Below are 15,031 nucleotides of genomic sequence, written 5' to 3'. Positions count from 1 at the left end.
CGGCACAGATAAGTATGAAAACTGCTGATGGGAATACCCCTTTAACGTCCACTTCCCTAGCCAAAGGCAGCTGAATAAGGGTACTGTTGCTGGAAAGGGACCCCACAATCCAAAGTGGGGCCCCCAAGGCACACAATCTGTTTAGTAATAGTAAAGCATATGTCTATGGTAACTGTATTTTTTGCTGTCGTTTTCAGGTGATCCAGTATGGCGCAGAAGATAACAGCACAGCCATAATTGTCCCATTTGGAGCCTGGGGAAAGCACAAGAGCTCTGAAATCAATTTTTCTTTCAGTCGTGGGTTTGCATCAAGTGGCAGATGGGCTTGACTGGCACAATTATTAAGTAGCACAAAGTCAATCTACAAGCACTGTACAGAGATGTCGCTTATCTAAATCTATTACCTTCTAGACCAGGGAATGCTGCTTGTCATGTACAATTCATGTTGGAGGGAAGGACCTTGTATGTATGGATGTGGTGGCTAGATTCAACCATTATCACGTATGTTAACGGCACATGGAATAGTACCGGAGCCTGGGAGAGGGTTGACTTGTTCTCACCATGCCTTCTTCACAGACTTCTAGTCATTTAGACGACATGAACAACTTCTAGCCGGGCACTTTATTGCTCATTTTGCACTGCAGTAGTGACCATCTTATGCTGGTATTTCCTATCTGTTACATTTATATGAATAGTGTTTGTATTATTTATAATGTGAGGCTCATTGAACACAATTTCATGATGGTAAGCGTGTTCAGTTTTGTATTTTATGAAGGTTTTTAGGAGGTGTTTTAGCACCTTGTTTTCTGAAAATGTGAATAAGAGCAGAATCGACTAATTGTCTCTTTTAGTTCTTTGTTCCACTGCTCTCTCCATTGCCAATTTGATGCTTGAAGAGCATTGTTTTGTGTACATATGGGTAGTCAAAGGGTTGTCACTTGACCCAATTTCGTATTTATACTGCTGGCTGGTCTTTTTATGAATGATGGCATTTATTGGTGCAGTAGTAGGTTTGACAGCAGTTAGGCCACTCACACATTCGCTTTTGGGATGTCATTTTATTTTTATTTTTTTGGATCAAAGGGAAGATTGGATCTTGGTACAAGTGGGAAGGGATACATTCCATAAGAAGATGGTAACAACCTGTTTCTGCTCTGCCTCCTGCCAAGGTCATCCTTTTTCATCGAAAATGGGGGGGAGAGAGCAGTGGATCTCCAGAGCATGATGTTCAAGGAGCCTTAAGGTGCCCATACACCTTCAGTAATGGCAGAATACTCGTTTGGCTGACTGCTATCTCTCCCGTCTGTTTGGTTAAGCTTATATGTGTTGTCAATGAGGAGAAAGCCGCAGCTTAACTCCCAGGAGAACAAAATAATCGATTTGGAAAGTGCGCAGTCCTTCTGTCCTTGGACATGCTCTGGTAAGGAACAGTCAGGAGCTCCCCTTAAACATTAGATTGTTGGCCAGCCCTAAGTAAAACGGAGGGGTTCGGCCGACAATACTCTAATATGTATGACGGCCATTAGTAAGCCGGGCCACCAAAACCATATTTTCCCCACTTTTGGTTTGAACACTTTTATGCCTGTATAGGCGCTACACAGGGAATGCTGGTTCTTCACGTTTGGGCAGTTTGATCAAGGGTGGACAAAATACTGTAGACATTGGAAACTGTTCAGGCCACTTTGGAGCTAATTTGACCGTAAGTATTTTTATAGACCTCAACAGAAACTAACCAGGAAAAATTAGGCGCTGAAAACCATTTTGACTACTTGGCTCTACCTGTATTTTCAATGTGACTTCTTTCTCTTCTTTCTCGCTAGTCACACCACCTTTGTACTATGAACTCCTAACATTAAGCATCTGTTACTACTGCGGAGAGATACAAATAACTCAAGCCTATGTATTTTACCATATAACATTGTAGGAAACAAACTGAGCTTTGGCTTTTTTCCCTTTTGTCTTGTGGTGCCCACTCGCAGCTCTGTCGCTGTGTGTACATTAGGGCTGTGCTTATCACGTTTTTGCCCTACGTTTAACATATAAGTTGAGGAATAATAAGGGTAAAAAAATCATAGTACTACGCTTTTCCATCCTGCATAGTCCATCAGAAAGAGAATATATATTGTACAGATGGAACTTTATGGTGATGGATGCCACTGTATGGCAACCATTGGAGGCATCCGTTTAACGTGTACATTAAATGTGGGGCAAAAAATGTGACGTGAACACAGCCTTAATTCTATCTTGTGGCTGACCTGCAAGCAGCTGGGCACTTATGTATTTCAATGGTATATCAGAAATACTCTCCATACAACATTGGCAGTTGTACTGCAGAATAGTTTTGCATACAAATAATTTGATTGCTGTTTTATGTCATCCAGTATATAGAACTGGTGTGTGTGTGTGTATATAGTGTGTATATATTGGTTTTGTAATTAATAAACAATGGATCTGTTTCAAAAAGGTCTTCTTATTTTGCTCATTCACTTTATTAATAATACAAACTGTATTATGTATTGATTCATTGCGTCATTTTCCTTGTCTAATCCAATTTGAGGGCACAGGAAATAGACAGAGGACTGGTCATTGGCATCTTGAGGGATCGGATGGAAATCATAGATGCCATGGATTTATTTTTATTTTTTAATAGTCATGAAAGCAACTGACTTGATAACATTGCAATGTCATATTAGTTCACATCACCATTCAGCCTTTCCTTTCTTCTGCTCTGCTATAGGAGCAGAATAACAAAGTACGGGTTCGGGACATAACTGAGCCGAACAGACCCTACGGACCCCATAGACTATAATGAGATCTGTTAGGTTTCCGCTCAGAGGAAGATTTTTGAAACTGAGACAATACTCTATCCACAGTATGAAATAAACAGGGGTTATCCCAGAAATTGAAATGGCAGGAGTAGTGTCATTATTTTCATTATATCAATGCAAAATAGCAGTTTTCCAGTGTAATTTTCACCTTTTTACCTTCTTTAGGGTCCATTAACATGTCCGTACGAATGGGTCCGCATTCATCTCCATGTGGCCGCAAAAGATGTGCATAGCACACCGTGTGCGGTCTACAACCGTAGTTCCATTCTGTGGTCCCGCAAAAAGATAAAGCATGTCCTATTCTTGTCTGCAGCCACGGACAACACTAGGTATTTCTATTAGAGCCGGCATGGCTGGTGTCTGTTTTGCGGACCTTTACTCTCCTCTCTGTAGCCCTGGTCTCTTCACTTTTTGTGAGCAGGAAGCCGCTTGTCCCATGTGACAATCAAGCACCTGCATCTCCCAGGAGTGCATTGCAGTCTGCTTCTCCTTTCTCTTTCCTGTGAATAGACAGTAGTCCCTCACATATAGCCTCAGTAATTCCAGTAGTGCTATAGTATACAATGCCCCCCCCCCCCCCCCATTACCTTTACTATCTAAAGAGCGAGAGACATAGCTACGTATTACTATGCATTTACAAGTAGGTGTGAATGAATAAATGAAAAACATCTGGGCTGGTTCTTCAGCAGTAAGAGGAGGACAGAGCAGGGAAGCTACTAAGCAATTTCAATCACAGAAGAAATAGCAGGGGCACTACCAGAGAGCAAATGTGATGGACATAAAAATTATTGCATGTGTATTGCAGGAATAACGCACCCAGATATAAATGTCAGATTGCTGCAAAACTCGGCATGTGCGTCTCAGTCAGATATGTAAATGATTACAGGTGAGCGCTGATTAGACACAGTTTTGCTATAAAAGTGCTTTACCTGCTGCCTTTAAAAAAAATCTCTATGGGGCTACTTTTGGGTAGTCTACCCTTAGTGAGAGATGGTTGACTGCTAGACATGCCTCAATGACACACTCCTAGACATTTTGACTAGTTGACAGACTTTGAGAGGGAGCGCATTAGGGCTGCAACGATTAATCGATAACAATCGATAACTGGATTCGTTGTCGACGAATCCAGTTATCGAATAATCGCCGATTCGTTGCTATGCGGGCGGGCGGTCACTGCATCTTTATTTTACAATGACGCTCCAGTAACAGGCAAAGTGGACGGCGGCGTAATGTCACTTACTCACGTGACGCACCTGCTCCGCCTCCTTCATTCATAAAGTGGGCGGAGCAGGTGCGTCACGTGAGTAAGTGACGTTATGTCGCCGTCCGCTCTGCCTGTTACTGGAGCGTCATTGTAAGGTAAAATAAAATAAAGACTCAGAGATTAGTCCGACTAAGCAGCGGGGCCGGGGCTGTTATGGGGAGGGGGGGGGGGGTCTGTGTATGGCACTGCTATGGGGAGGGGGATCTGTGCACTGTTATGCCCATAACAGCGCCGTCCACAGATCCCCCTCTCCATAACAGCGCCGTCCAGAGATCCCCCATAATAGTGTCGTCCACAATTTGTTTTAATATGGCCTTTGAACATAATTTCATCAAAAATCATATAAACCTCTTTGTTTTGTAATTTTGTTGTTTTTCCCGATTAATCGTAGAAATTAATCGACAACTAATCGATTATTCAAATAATCGTTAGCTGCAGCCCTAGAGCGCATCATTGGACTGTAAGAAGCATGAAGGTTATTTTAACGAATTGCCCACAATCTAGGATGTTCTGAGCTAGCTTTGAGCTCTTCAGCTAAAACTGCAAATATAACTGACATACTGCAGATTTTGAAATCTGCAATGCAGCCAATTTCCGCACAGAAATAAATCTTTGTGTAATGTGTAATCTCATACACTTTGCTGGCACTCTACTACGCTGCGGTTTTTCCAAACTGGAATCTGTTCAGAAAAACCATGAGTTTTCCGCAACATGTGCAGGTGCCTTATGGGCTCCTGCACACGGCCGTAGACATTTTTCCAGTCCACAAAACACAGATACTGGCCGAGAGCCTGCAGCCATTTTTTTTTTTTTTTTCACTCCTTCACAAATGTCCTATCCTAGTCCGCAAAACGGACAAGAATAGGAAATGTTCTATTTTTTTTTTTGCAGGGCCGTGGAACAGATTTACGAATGCGGACAGCACAAGGGAGTGCTGTTCGCATCTTTTGCCGGCCCCATTGAGATGAATGTGTCCTCATCTGACCACAGTCGTGTGCATGAGCCCTAAGTAGTACAAAACAGCAATACCACTGATGTAGACTACGCCTTTGCGAAGGCAGTGGCACGGCTGCTCCTAGGCCACGTGCCCGATTAAACATGTCTTCACTCTGCCTAGGAAAAGCTGAGCGCCACTTCCTTCTCAAACAGCTGAGCGGTGGGGTTCCCGGGTTTCGGATCCGTACCAATCAAATAGTGATGACCTATCCCGAGGAGAAAATCTTGGAAAAACCCTTTAAAGGGAGACGGTCACCCTGAAATTCTGGTTTTGCAACTTTTTAAATGCCAATGAATATTGAAAGTTGCAACTGGCATTTTACCCCGACCTCGCTAGGCTTTATGAAAAAAGGGGGAGGCACCATCGGCCCCAGTTTGTTCATCATTTATTGTGCCAGAAATTGGCGTAAATAATGGACAAAATCTACGGCAGCTCCGAGGTGCTGCATGTTTCAGTTTGGTGCATGGAGAGCTGGAGGATGCATGTAATTTATGACCCGGCCATGGCTCCTCTGGAAGGGCAGGCCTTATCAAGACCACAGCAGAACAACCTTTTCCACTGGGTATGGTTTATCTTGTCTTGTACAGAATATACAGCACTGATCACACAACCATGTGGATCCAGCCTATTGCTCCAATTAAGACCAATACTCCTAAGGCCTGTTTATGGTCCTTTCATTTCTTGGTTAAAGTTTTATGGTGAGTCATGTTTAAAGAGGACTTTTCATGTGGCATACCTTTTCTGTCACATCTTCCGTGAGCCGAGACTCCGGCCTTAAAATGTTTATCCTAACTCCCTCCATTCAGCCACTGTCGGTGCCATTAGTTTTGAAGGCTGATACTAGTGAATTGACAACACTAATGGCACCAATACCAGCCTAAGGCCTCATTCACACGATTGTATTTTCGGTCTGATCTGCATTTTTTGCGTTTAGCACCCAGACACATTCATTTCTGTTGGGCCACAAAAAAAATGTGGACAGCAGACAGATGTTATCCGCATCTGTGCAGCAAATGTACTATTCTTGTCCGTTTGGAGGACAACAATAGGCGTTTTGACAATAGGGCCCAATTCAATCTAACCATGTTTTATTTGATTACTGATAGGACATACTTCCCAACGTCAGTGCTTACCAAACTCAAAATAGGGACATTAGTGCCCCTCCCTGGGACTGCCCCAAAAAATGCCCAAGATTTGTGCCTAAACAACTACTTTGGGTGCAGGGTTAGCCTAAGCACCCAGCCCCCCATCCTTTTTGCATCCCTTGAAACAAACCTCATTCTCAGTGGAAAACAATTCTGAATCAATGATACTTCCATCCACTAGGTGGGGCTCTTCTAATGCTTAGCATTGGTGACCTGGTGTTGCTGAGTTAAGATGGTTAATGCAGGATGTGGTGGCTTTTATATAGTGTATGAATAGCTAATAAGTTGCCAAATAATACAGGAAATCACATTGTAGGATTTGTAATTAAATTAATTGGTAAATTCCTTGGTAAAATAAGTATTTGGTCACCTACAAACAAGCAAGATTTCTGGCTCTCACATACCTGTAACTTCTTCTTTAAGAGGCTCCTTTGTCCTCCACTCGTTACCTGTATTAATGGCACCTGTTTGAACTTATCAGTATAAAAGACACCTGTACACAACCTCAAACAGTCCCATTCCAAATTCCACTATGGCCAAGACTAAAGAGCCGTCGAAGGACAGCAGACACAAAATTGTAGACCTGCACCAGGCTGGGAAGACTGGATCTGCAATAGGCAAGCAGTTTACTGTGAAGAAATCAACTATGGGAGCAATTATTAGAAAATGGAAGATATACAAGACCACTGATAATCTCCCTTGATCTGGGGCTCCACGCAAGATCTTACCCCATGGGGTCAAAATTATCACAAGAACGGTGAGCAAAAATCCCAGAACCACACAGGGGGACCTAGTGAATGAGCTGCAGAGAACTGGGACCAAAGTAACAAAGGCTACCATGAGTAACACACTACGCCGCCAGGGACTCAAATCCTGCAGTGCCAGACGTGTCCCCTGCTTAAGCCAGTACATGTCCAAGCCCATCTGAAGTTTGCCTAGAGTATTTGGATGATCTAGAAGAGGATTAAGAGAATGTCATATGGTCAGATGAAACCAAAGTAGAACTTTTTGGTAAAAACTCAACTCATCGTGTTTGGTGGAGAAAGAATGCCGAGTTGCATCCAAAGAACACCATACCTACTGTGAAGCATTGGTGTGTAAACATCATGCTTTGGGGCTGTTTTTCTGCAAAGGGACCAGGACGTCTGATCCGTGTAAAGGAAAGAATGAATGGGGCCATGTATTGTGAGATTTTGAGTGAAAACCTCCTTCCATCAGCAAGGGCATTGAAGATGAAACGTGGCTGGGTCTTTCAGCATGACGTTGATCCCAAACACACCGCCCGGGCAAATGAAGGAGTGGCCTGGAGTGTCCTAGCCAGTCTCCAGATCTCAACCCCATAGAAAACCTTTGGAGGGAGTCGAAAGTCCATGTTGCCTAGCGACAGCCCCAAAACATCACTGCTCTAGAGGAGATCTGCATGGAGGAATGGGCCAAAATACCAGCAACCGTGTGTGAAAACCTTGTGAAGACTTACAGAAAACGTTTGACCTCTGTCATTGCCAAAAAAAGGGTATATAACAAAGTATTGAGATGAACTTTTGTTATTGCCAAATACTTATTTTCCACTATAATTTGCAAATACATTCTTTAAAAAAAAAAATAAAAAAAACAGACAATGATTTTCGGGATTTTTTTTTCTCATCGTCTCTCATAGTTGAGCTATACCAATGATGAAACAGGCCTCTCTCACCTTTTTAGTGGGAGAACTTGCACAATTGGTGGCTGACTAAATACTTTTTTGCCCCACTGTATGTATTCCCACTGACAAATATGGTGTCAAAAAGGAAAGACAGTCGGCACTTCTCTGTTCAGAGTCGTGGTGCTCGCGTCCAGGGTATGAAAAGCCCACTTGCAATATGGAATAGAAGACCGGTACTTCACGGGTAGAATCTTCAGATTTTATTTCAGCATAGGAGGAAATAGCGCAGAAGCGACACGTGTTTCGGCTCAGGTGTGAGCCTTTGTCAAGCACAATGAACTATTGCATGAAGCACATTTAAATATCCCGCCTACATGGGCGTCGAACGTGATGAAGTCACATCACCATAGAAACGGAAATACAAATCATAAGGTGCAACAATTCTCTACATTGTTGCAACACAGTACTATGCTGTATATGATAAAATTACATCTTTGAAAGTGTTACAGAAAGGAGAAAACAATGGTGGACATAGGATACAACAAATCTGGAAATTACAATAAACATATTCGCTGTAATAATAATAATATATCCTAAATAATCCACTGGCTATCTCAAAATGACAACATATTATATCTTACTGCTCTTTTATTCTTTTTTCTTTTCTTTTTTTCTTTTTTTCTTTTTTTCAAATGTTTCAATATTTTCATTTTTTCTGTGACTTAAATGAATAAAGAATACATATAGTACATTGAAGATGTGGTTACAATAAAAATTTCTTTAGATCTTACAGGAATGCACTCAAATCATATTCTCGATTTAAACCTCTCGGTTCAATGGTCTGCAGGGTATGGATCCAAAAACTTTCACGTTTCTTCAGTAATAGCAACCTGTTGCCACCTCTACGCGGTGGCAGCACCTGCTCAATTATTTGAAACCTTAATTGTGAGACATTGTGAGCACACCTGTCAAAATGAAGGGGAACAGGCAATAGCAAGTTTTTCTTACGTATGGTCGATTTAGGATTACTGAACCTATCCTTCATTCTGACAGATGTCTCACCAATGTACAATAAGCCACAAGGGCATTTTAATAAATATACAACAAAGTTGCTATCACAAGTGAAGAAACCTTTTACTGGAAATTTTTTACCAGTGTGTGGATGAACAAAGGATTCACCTTTAATCACCGCAGAACAGTGAACACACTGTAAACAGGGGAAAGTGCCTCTTTTTGGTGTAGAAAGAAAAAGTTGACGGGGCATGCTAGTAGTACCACCTATGTCCGCTTTTACAATGGTATCTCTAATGTTCCTAGTTCTCTTATAGCAGATCATAGGGATATCGCGAAATTCGGCAACATCTGGATAAGCTGAGCGCATAATCCCCCAATGTTTATTAACCACATGGCGAAACTTATTTATCCAAGGATGATATTTGACAATAAACGGAATCCGCTTATTGTCAACAGGGGGCTTAAATGTCTCCATCTTACATTTCTCTATCTCAGAACAGCAGACACAAAATTGTAGACCTGCACCAGGCTGGGAAGACTGGATCTGCAATAGGCAAGCAGTTTACTGTGAAGAAATCAACTATGGGAGCAATTATTAGAAAATGGAAGATATACAAGACCACTGATAATCTCCCTTGATCTGGTGCTCCACGCAAGATCTTACCCCATGGGGTCAAAATTATCACAAGAACGGTGAGCAAAAATCCCAGAACCACACAGGGGGACCTAGTGAATGAGCTGCAGAGAACTGGGACCAAAGTAACAAAGGCTGCCATGAGTAACACACTACGCCGCCAGGGACTCAAATCCTGCAGTGCCAGACGTGTCCCCTGCTTAAGCCAGTACATGTCCAAGCCCATCTGAAGTTTGCTAGAGAGTATTTGGATGATCTAGAAGAGGATTAAGAGAATGTCATATGGTCAGATGAAACCAAAGTAGAACTTTTTGGTAAAAACTCAACTCATCGTGTTTGGTGGAGAAAGAATGCCGAGTTGCATCCAAAGAACACCATACCTACTGTGAAGCATTGGTGTGTAAACATCATGCTTTGGGGCTGTTTTTCTGCAAAGGGACCAGGACGTCTGATCCGTGTAAAGGAAAGAATGAATGGGGCCATGTATTGTGAGATTTTGAGTGAAAACCTCCTTCCATCAGCAAGGGCATTGAAGATGAAACGTGGCTGGGTCTTTCAGCATGACGTTGATCCCAAACACACCGCCCGGGCAAATGAAGGAGTGGCCTGGAGTGGCCTAGCCAGTCTCCAGATCTCAACCCCATAGAAAACCTTTGGAGGGAGTCGAAAGTCCATGTTGCCTAGCAACAGCCCCAAAACATCACTGCTCTAGAGGAGATCTGCATGGAGGAATGGGCCAAAATACCAGCAACCGTGTGTGAAAACCTTGTGAAGACTTACAGAAAACGTTTGACCTCTGTCATTGCCAAAAAAAGGGTATATAACAAAGTATTGAGATGAACTTTTGTTATTGCCAAATACTTATTTTCCACTATAATTTGCAAATACATTCTTTAAAAAAATAAAAAGAAAAACCAGACAATGATTTTCGGGATTTTTTTTTCTCATCGTCTCTCATAGTTGAGCTATACCAATGATGAAACAGGCCTCTCTCACCTTTTTAGTGGGAGAACTTGCACAATTGGTGGCTGACTAAATACTTTTTTGCCCCACTGTATGTATTCCCACTGACAAATATGGTGTAAGGACTGAAGGCCATTGTTAAGAGGCCCTGCAGCACCTCGTGTCTGAGCTTATGAAAGGTTCACCCTGCTAATTCTTTTAAGGATATGTCGAGATAACAAGTGGTTTAGATATTTTTAACATTGAAATGAATTGAATTTACTAATCTACTTTAATTATGAAAGCTCCAACGATGTCCTGATTTCAGCGCATGGTCCAGCACATATCTTCCCTGTATTTTAGTCATGTCAGGCTCAGGTTATTAGTTCAGCCAGCCCCTGTCTCAGTTTGTGTGTCAGCCATGATGGAGAAGGGAACTGGCTTAGATAATGACCTACCTCTTCTCTGTGGAACGCTGTAAGGCCTCTTGCACACGACCTTGTTTTCCCCCGTGGCCATATTGCGTCCCGCATACGGCGGGTCCACCGTACACGGGACACCGGCCGTGTGCAAATCCAGTGATGCGGTGCGGAACGGAACCACGCAACTGAAGCACTACGGAGTGCTTCTGTGGTGTTCCGTTTCGCAAAAATATAGAACTTGTCCTACCTGTTTGCACAACGGATGGATCGCGGATCCCATTCAAGTGAATGGGGACGCGATCCGCAAGCGGCTGGCCCGCGGTCAGTGCCCGTGCATTGCAGACCGTAATTTGTGGTCCGCAGCACACGTTCATGTGCGAGAGGCCTAAAGGTGCAGCCCCGTGTTCAGCTTTTCTGATGCTCCGTATTTTGGAAGCCAGAATATGGAGTGAATTCAAAAAAGAAAAGTCCTATCTTTCCTTTATACTTTCTTTTGTGAATTCAGGGGGCTGAATACGAAAGCACACCACACTTTCCAGATTTTTATTTATTAAAAATTTTGAAAACCATGTATCATTTTCACATCACACATACTTGCTACTTTGTATTGTTCTAGCACCTAAAATCCTAAGAAAATACATTTGTGGGTGCTACGTGAAAAAAATGTGGAAAGGTTCAAGGGGTATGAATACTTTTTCAAGGGCACTGTAGATAGATAGATATATTAGCAGAATTATCCAGCTTCACATGGATCTCTTGCATTTGTGTGTGTGGTTAAAATATATCCCCATTACAGTGACATCCACAGTATTCCCATAACAGTGACATCTACAATGCCCAAATAAACATAACATCCACAGTGCCCCCATAACGGTGACATCCACAATACCCCATTAACAGTTACATCCATAGTGCCCCAATAACAGTGACACTTACAATGCCCCTATAAAAGGATCATCCACAGTGCACCCATAAAAGTGGCATCAACAGAGCTCCCCTAACAGTGTCATCCACAGTTCCCCTATACCAGTAACATCCACAAAGACCCTATAACAGTTACATCTACAGCGTCCCCATAATAGTAACATTCACAGTGCCTCCCATAAGAGTGACATCCACAGAGCCCCATAAAAGTAAAATCCAGAAGTGCCCCTGTGATGGACTGAACTGTTACTGGGGCTGCTGGAGAAGCCTGAGGGCCAGCCTCCTTCCTACGGACTATGGACCCCGAACTATGGAGACCTCCTCAGACCTTTTGGGGTTACAAGGAACTATGAACCCTGATTTATGTGTGGAATTTATATGCCACATGTTTCCTATTGACCACTAAAGGTGCAGGGCGTGAATCCAGCCACACAAAAAGGGTTAACTCTGCACTGAGACTCCCACTGACTGATTGTGTTAGTGAAGGGATTAAGATAGCTGCCTCTAGGAGCAGCCGACTCCAGTGTAGATGAGTAGATCACCCTATGATACACTCAGGAGATAATGCCATCACATGTGTCTCCTCTCTCTCTATTCATTCACTATGGAGGGGGGGGAGGGGGGGGGATGTCTGTTTGCATGTTGTTCATGGTTGATTGCATTATGTTGTTAGACTTCTTGAACTGTATATATACTGAGTTGGTCTTCAATAAAGCGAGTTCCTGTTTTACCCTCAACATATAGTGTCATCTCATGTGTGGGGGAACAGCTATATTTACTCTGGGGATTTCTATCAGTATTATCCACCCCTGGGATTACAACTCGGTTCTACCCACTGGAAGTTAGATCCTGGTCTTGGGCCCAGGGTGGGTGGAAGACGGCGAGACCTCAACCAAGCTGCGGCAGTTCCTGGGGTCGGCAGTGATTACGGAGTCAAGTGGAGTGCTTGGAGCCCTCAGGAAGCACTAGGGGCATCCATCAACGGAGGTACCCAGTCGGGGTGCCAGGAGATCCATTACAGCCCCTATAACAGTGACATTAACACAGCCCCCATATCAGCAACATCCACAGTTCCCCCATATCAGTAACATCCACAAAGCTCCTACAACAGTGACATCTACAATGCCTCCATAATAGAGACATCCACAGTGCCTCAATAACAGTGACATCCACAGTACCCCTATAACAGTCACATGCACGGTGCCCCAATAACAGGGACATCCACAGTGCCCCCATAACAGTGACATCCACAGTGCACCAATAGCAGTAACATCCACAGTACCCCCATAACAGTTACATCCACAGTGCCCCTTTAACAGTGACACTCACAATGCCCCTATACCAGGGTCATCCACAGTACACCCATAACAGTGGCATCCACAGTTGTTGGGTTATATAAAAGGCCAAATGCTATATATATATATATATATATATATATATATACACACAGTACAGACCAAAAGTTTGGACACACCTTCTCATTCAAAGAGTTTTCTTTATTTTCATGACTATGAAAATTGTAGATTCACACTGAAGGCATCAAAACTATGAATTAGCACATGTGGAATTATATACATAACAAAAAAGTGTGAAACAACTGAAAATATGTCATATTCTAGGTTCTTCAAAGTAGCCACCTTTTGCTTTGATTACTGCTTTGCACACTCTTGGCATTCTCTTGATGAGCTTCAAGAGGTACTCACCTGAAATGGTTTTCACTTCACAGATGTGCCCTGTCAGGTTTAATAAGTAGGATTTCTTGCCTTATAAATGGGGTTGGGACCATCAGTTGCGTTGTGGAGAAGTCAGGTGGATACACAGCTGATAGTCCTATTGAATAGACTGTTAGAATTTGTATTATGGCAAGAAAAAAGCAGCTAAGTAAAGAAAAACGAGTGGCCATCATTACTTTAAGAAATGAAGGCCAGTCAGTCCAAAAAATTGGGAAAACTTTATAAGTGTCCCCAAGTGCAGTCACAAAAACCATCAAGCGATACAAAGAAACTGGCTCACATGCGGACCGCCCCAGGAAAGGAAGACCAAGAGTCACCTCTGCTGCGGAGGATAAGTTCATCCAAGTCACCAGCCTCAGAAATCGCAGGTTAACAGCAGCTCAGACCAGGTCAATGCCACACAGAGTTCTAGCAGCAGACACATCTCTAGAACAACTGTTAAGAGGAGACTGTGTGAATCAGGCCTTCATGGTAGAATATCTGCTAGGAAACCACTGCTAAGGACAGGCAACAAGCAGAAGAGACTTTTTTGGTATAAAGAACACAAGGAATGGACATTAGACCAGTGGAAATCTGTGCTTTGGTCTGATGAGTCCAAATTTGAGATCTTTGGTTCCAACCACCATGTCTTTGTGCGACGCAGAAAAGGTGAACGGATGGAGTCTACATGCCTGGTTCCCACCGTGAAGCATGGAGGAGGTGTGATGGTGTGGGGTTGCTTTGCTGGTGACACTGTTGGGGATTTATTCAAAACTGAAGGCATACTGAACCAGCATGGCTACCACAGCATCTTGTAGCAGCATGCTATTCCATCCGGTTTGCGTTTAGTTGGACCATAATTTATTTTTCCACAGGACAATGACCCCAAACACACCTCCAGGCTGTGTAAGGGCTATTTGACCATGAAGGAGAGTGATTGGGTGCTACGCCAGATGACCTGGCCTCCACAGTCACCGGACCTGAACCTAATCGAGATGGTTTGGGGTGAGCTGGACCGCAGAGTGAAGGCAAAAGGGCCAACAAGTGCTAAGCATCTCTGGGAACTCCTTCAAGACTGTTGGAAGACCATTTCAGGTGACTACCTCTTGAAGCTCATCAAGAGAATGGCAAGAGTGTGGAAAGCAGTAATCAAAGCAAAAGGTGGCTACTTTGAAGAACCTAGAATATGACATATTTTCAGTTGTTTCACACTTTTTTGTTATGTATATAATTCCACATGTGTTAATTCATAGTTTTGATGCCTTCAGTGTGAATCTACAATTTTCATAGTCATGAAAATAAAGAAAACTCTTTGAATGAGAAGGTGTGTCCAAACTTTTGGTCTGTACTGTATATTATATATAAATATATATATATATATATATATATATAAAACAACAACTAATGGATCAAAAGAAAAATGATTCAAGATGGACACAAACATCTCCAAGAGCTCGATCGAGAACCTAATTATTTTGTGCAATCAGTAAAAACAGGGTACAATTGT

General features: G+C 42.8%; 1 protein-coding gene across 2 annotated transcripts in view; it reads left to right on the top strand.

Annotated features, from left to right (window-relative positions):
• Positions 1-2,466, top strand: part of PPM1K (protein phosphatase, Mg2+/Mn2+ dependent 1K) — a 29,349-nt gene extending 26,883 nt beyond the window's left edge. For both annotated transcript variants that reach the window (XM_044303297.1, XM_044303288.1), the window contains exon 7: positions 198-2,466. In XM_044303297.1, the coding sequence (XP_044159232.1) occupies positions 198-329 (132 nt within the window). In that variant the 3' untranslated portion in view covers positions 330-2,466. The remainder of the gene's footprint in view (positions 1-197) is intronic.
• The last annotated feature ends 12,565 nt before the right edge of the window (positions 2,467-15,031 follow it).

The sequence above is a fragment of the Bufo gargarizans genome, chromosome 1 (genome assembly GCF_014858855.1).
Source record: "Bufo gargarizans isolate SCDJY-AF-19 chromosome 1, ASM1485885v1, whole genome shotgun sequence".
NCBI classification, from domain to species: Eukaryota; Metazoa; Chordata; class Amphibia; order Anura; family Bufonidae; genus Bufo; species Bufo gargarizans.
This window is presented reverse-complemented; position numbering and strand designations above follow the sequence as displayed.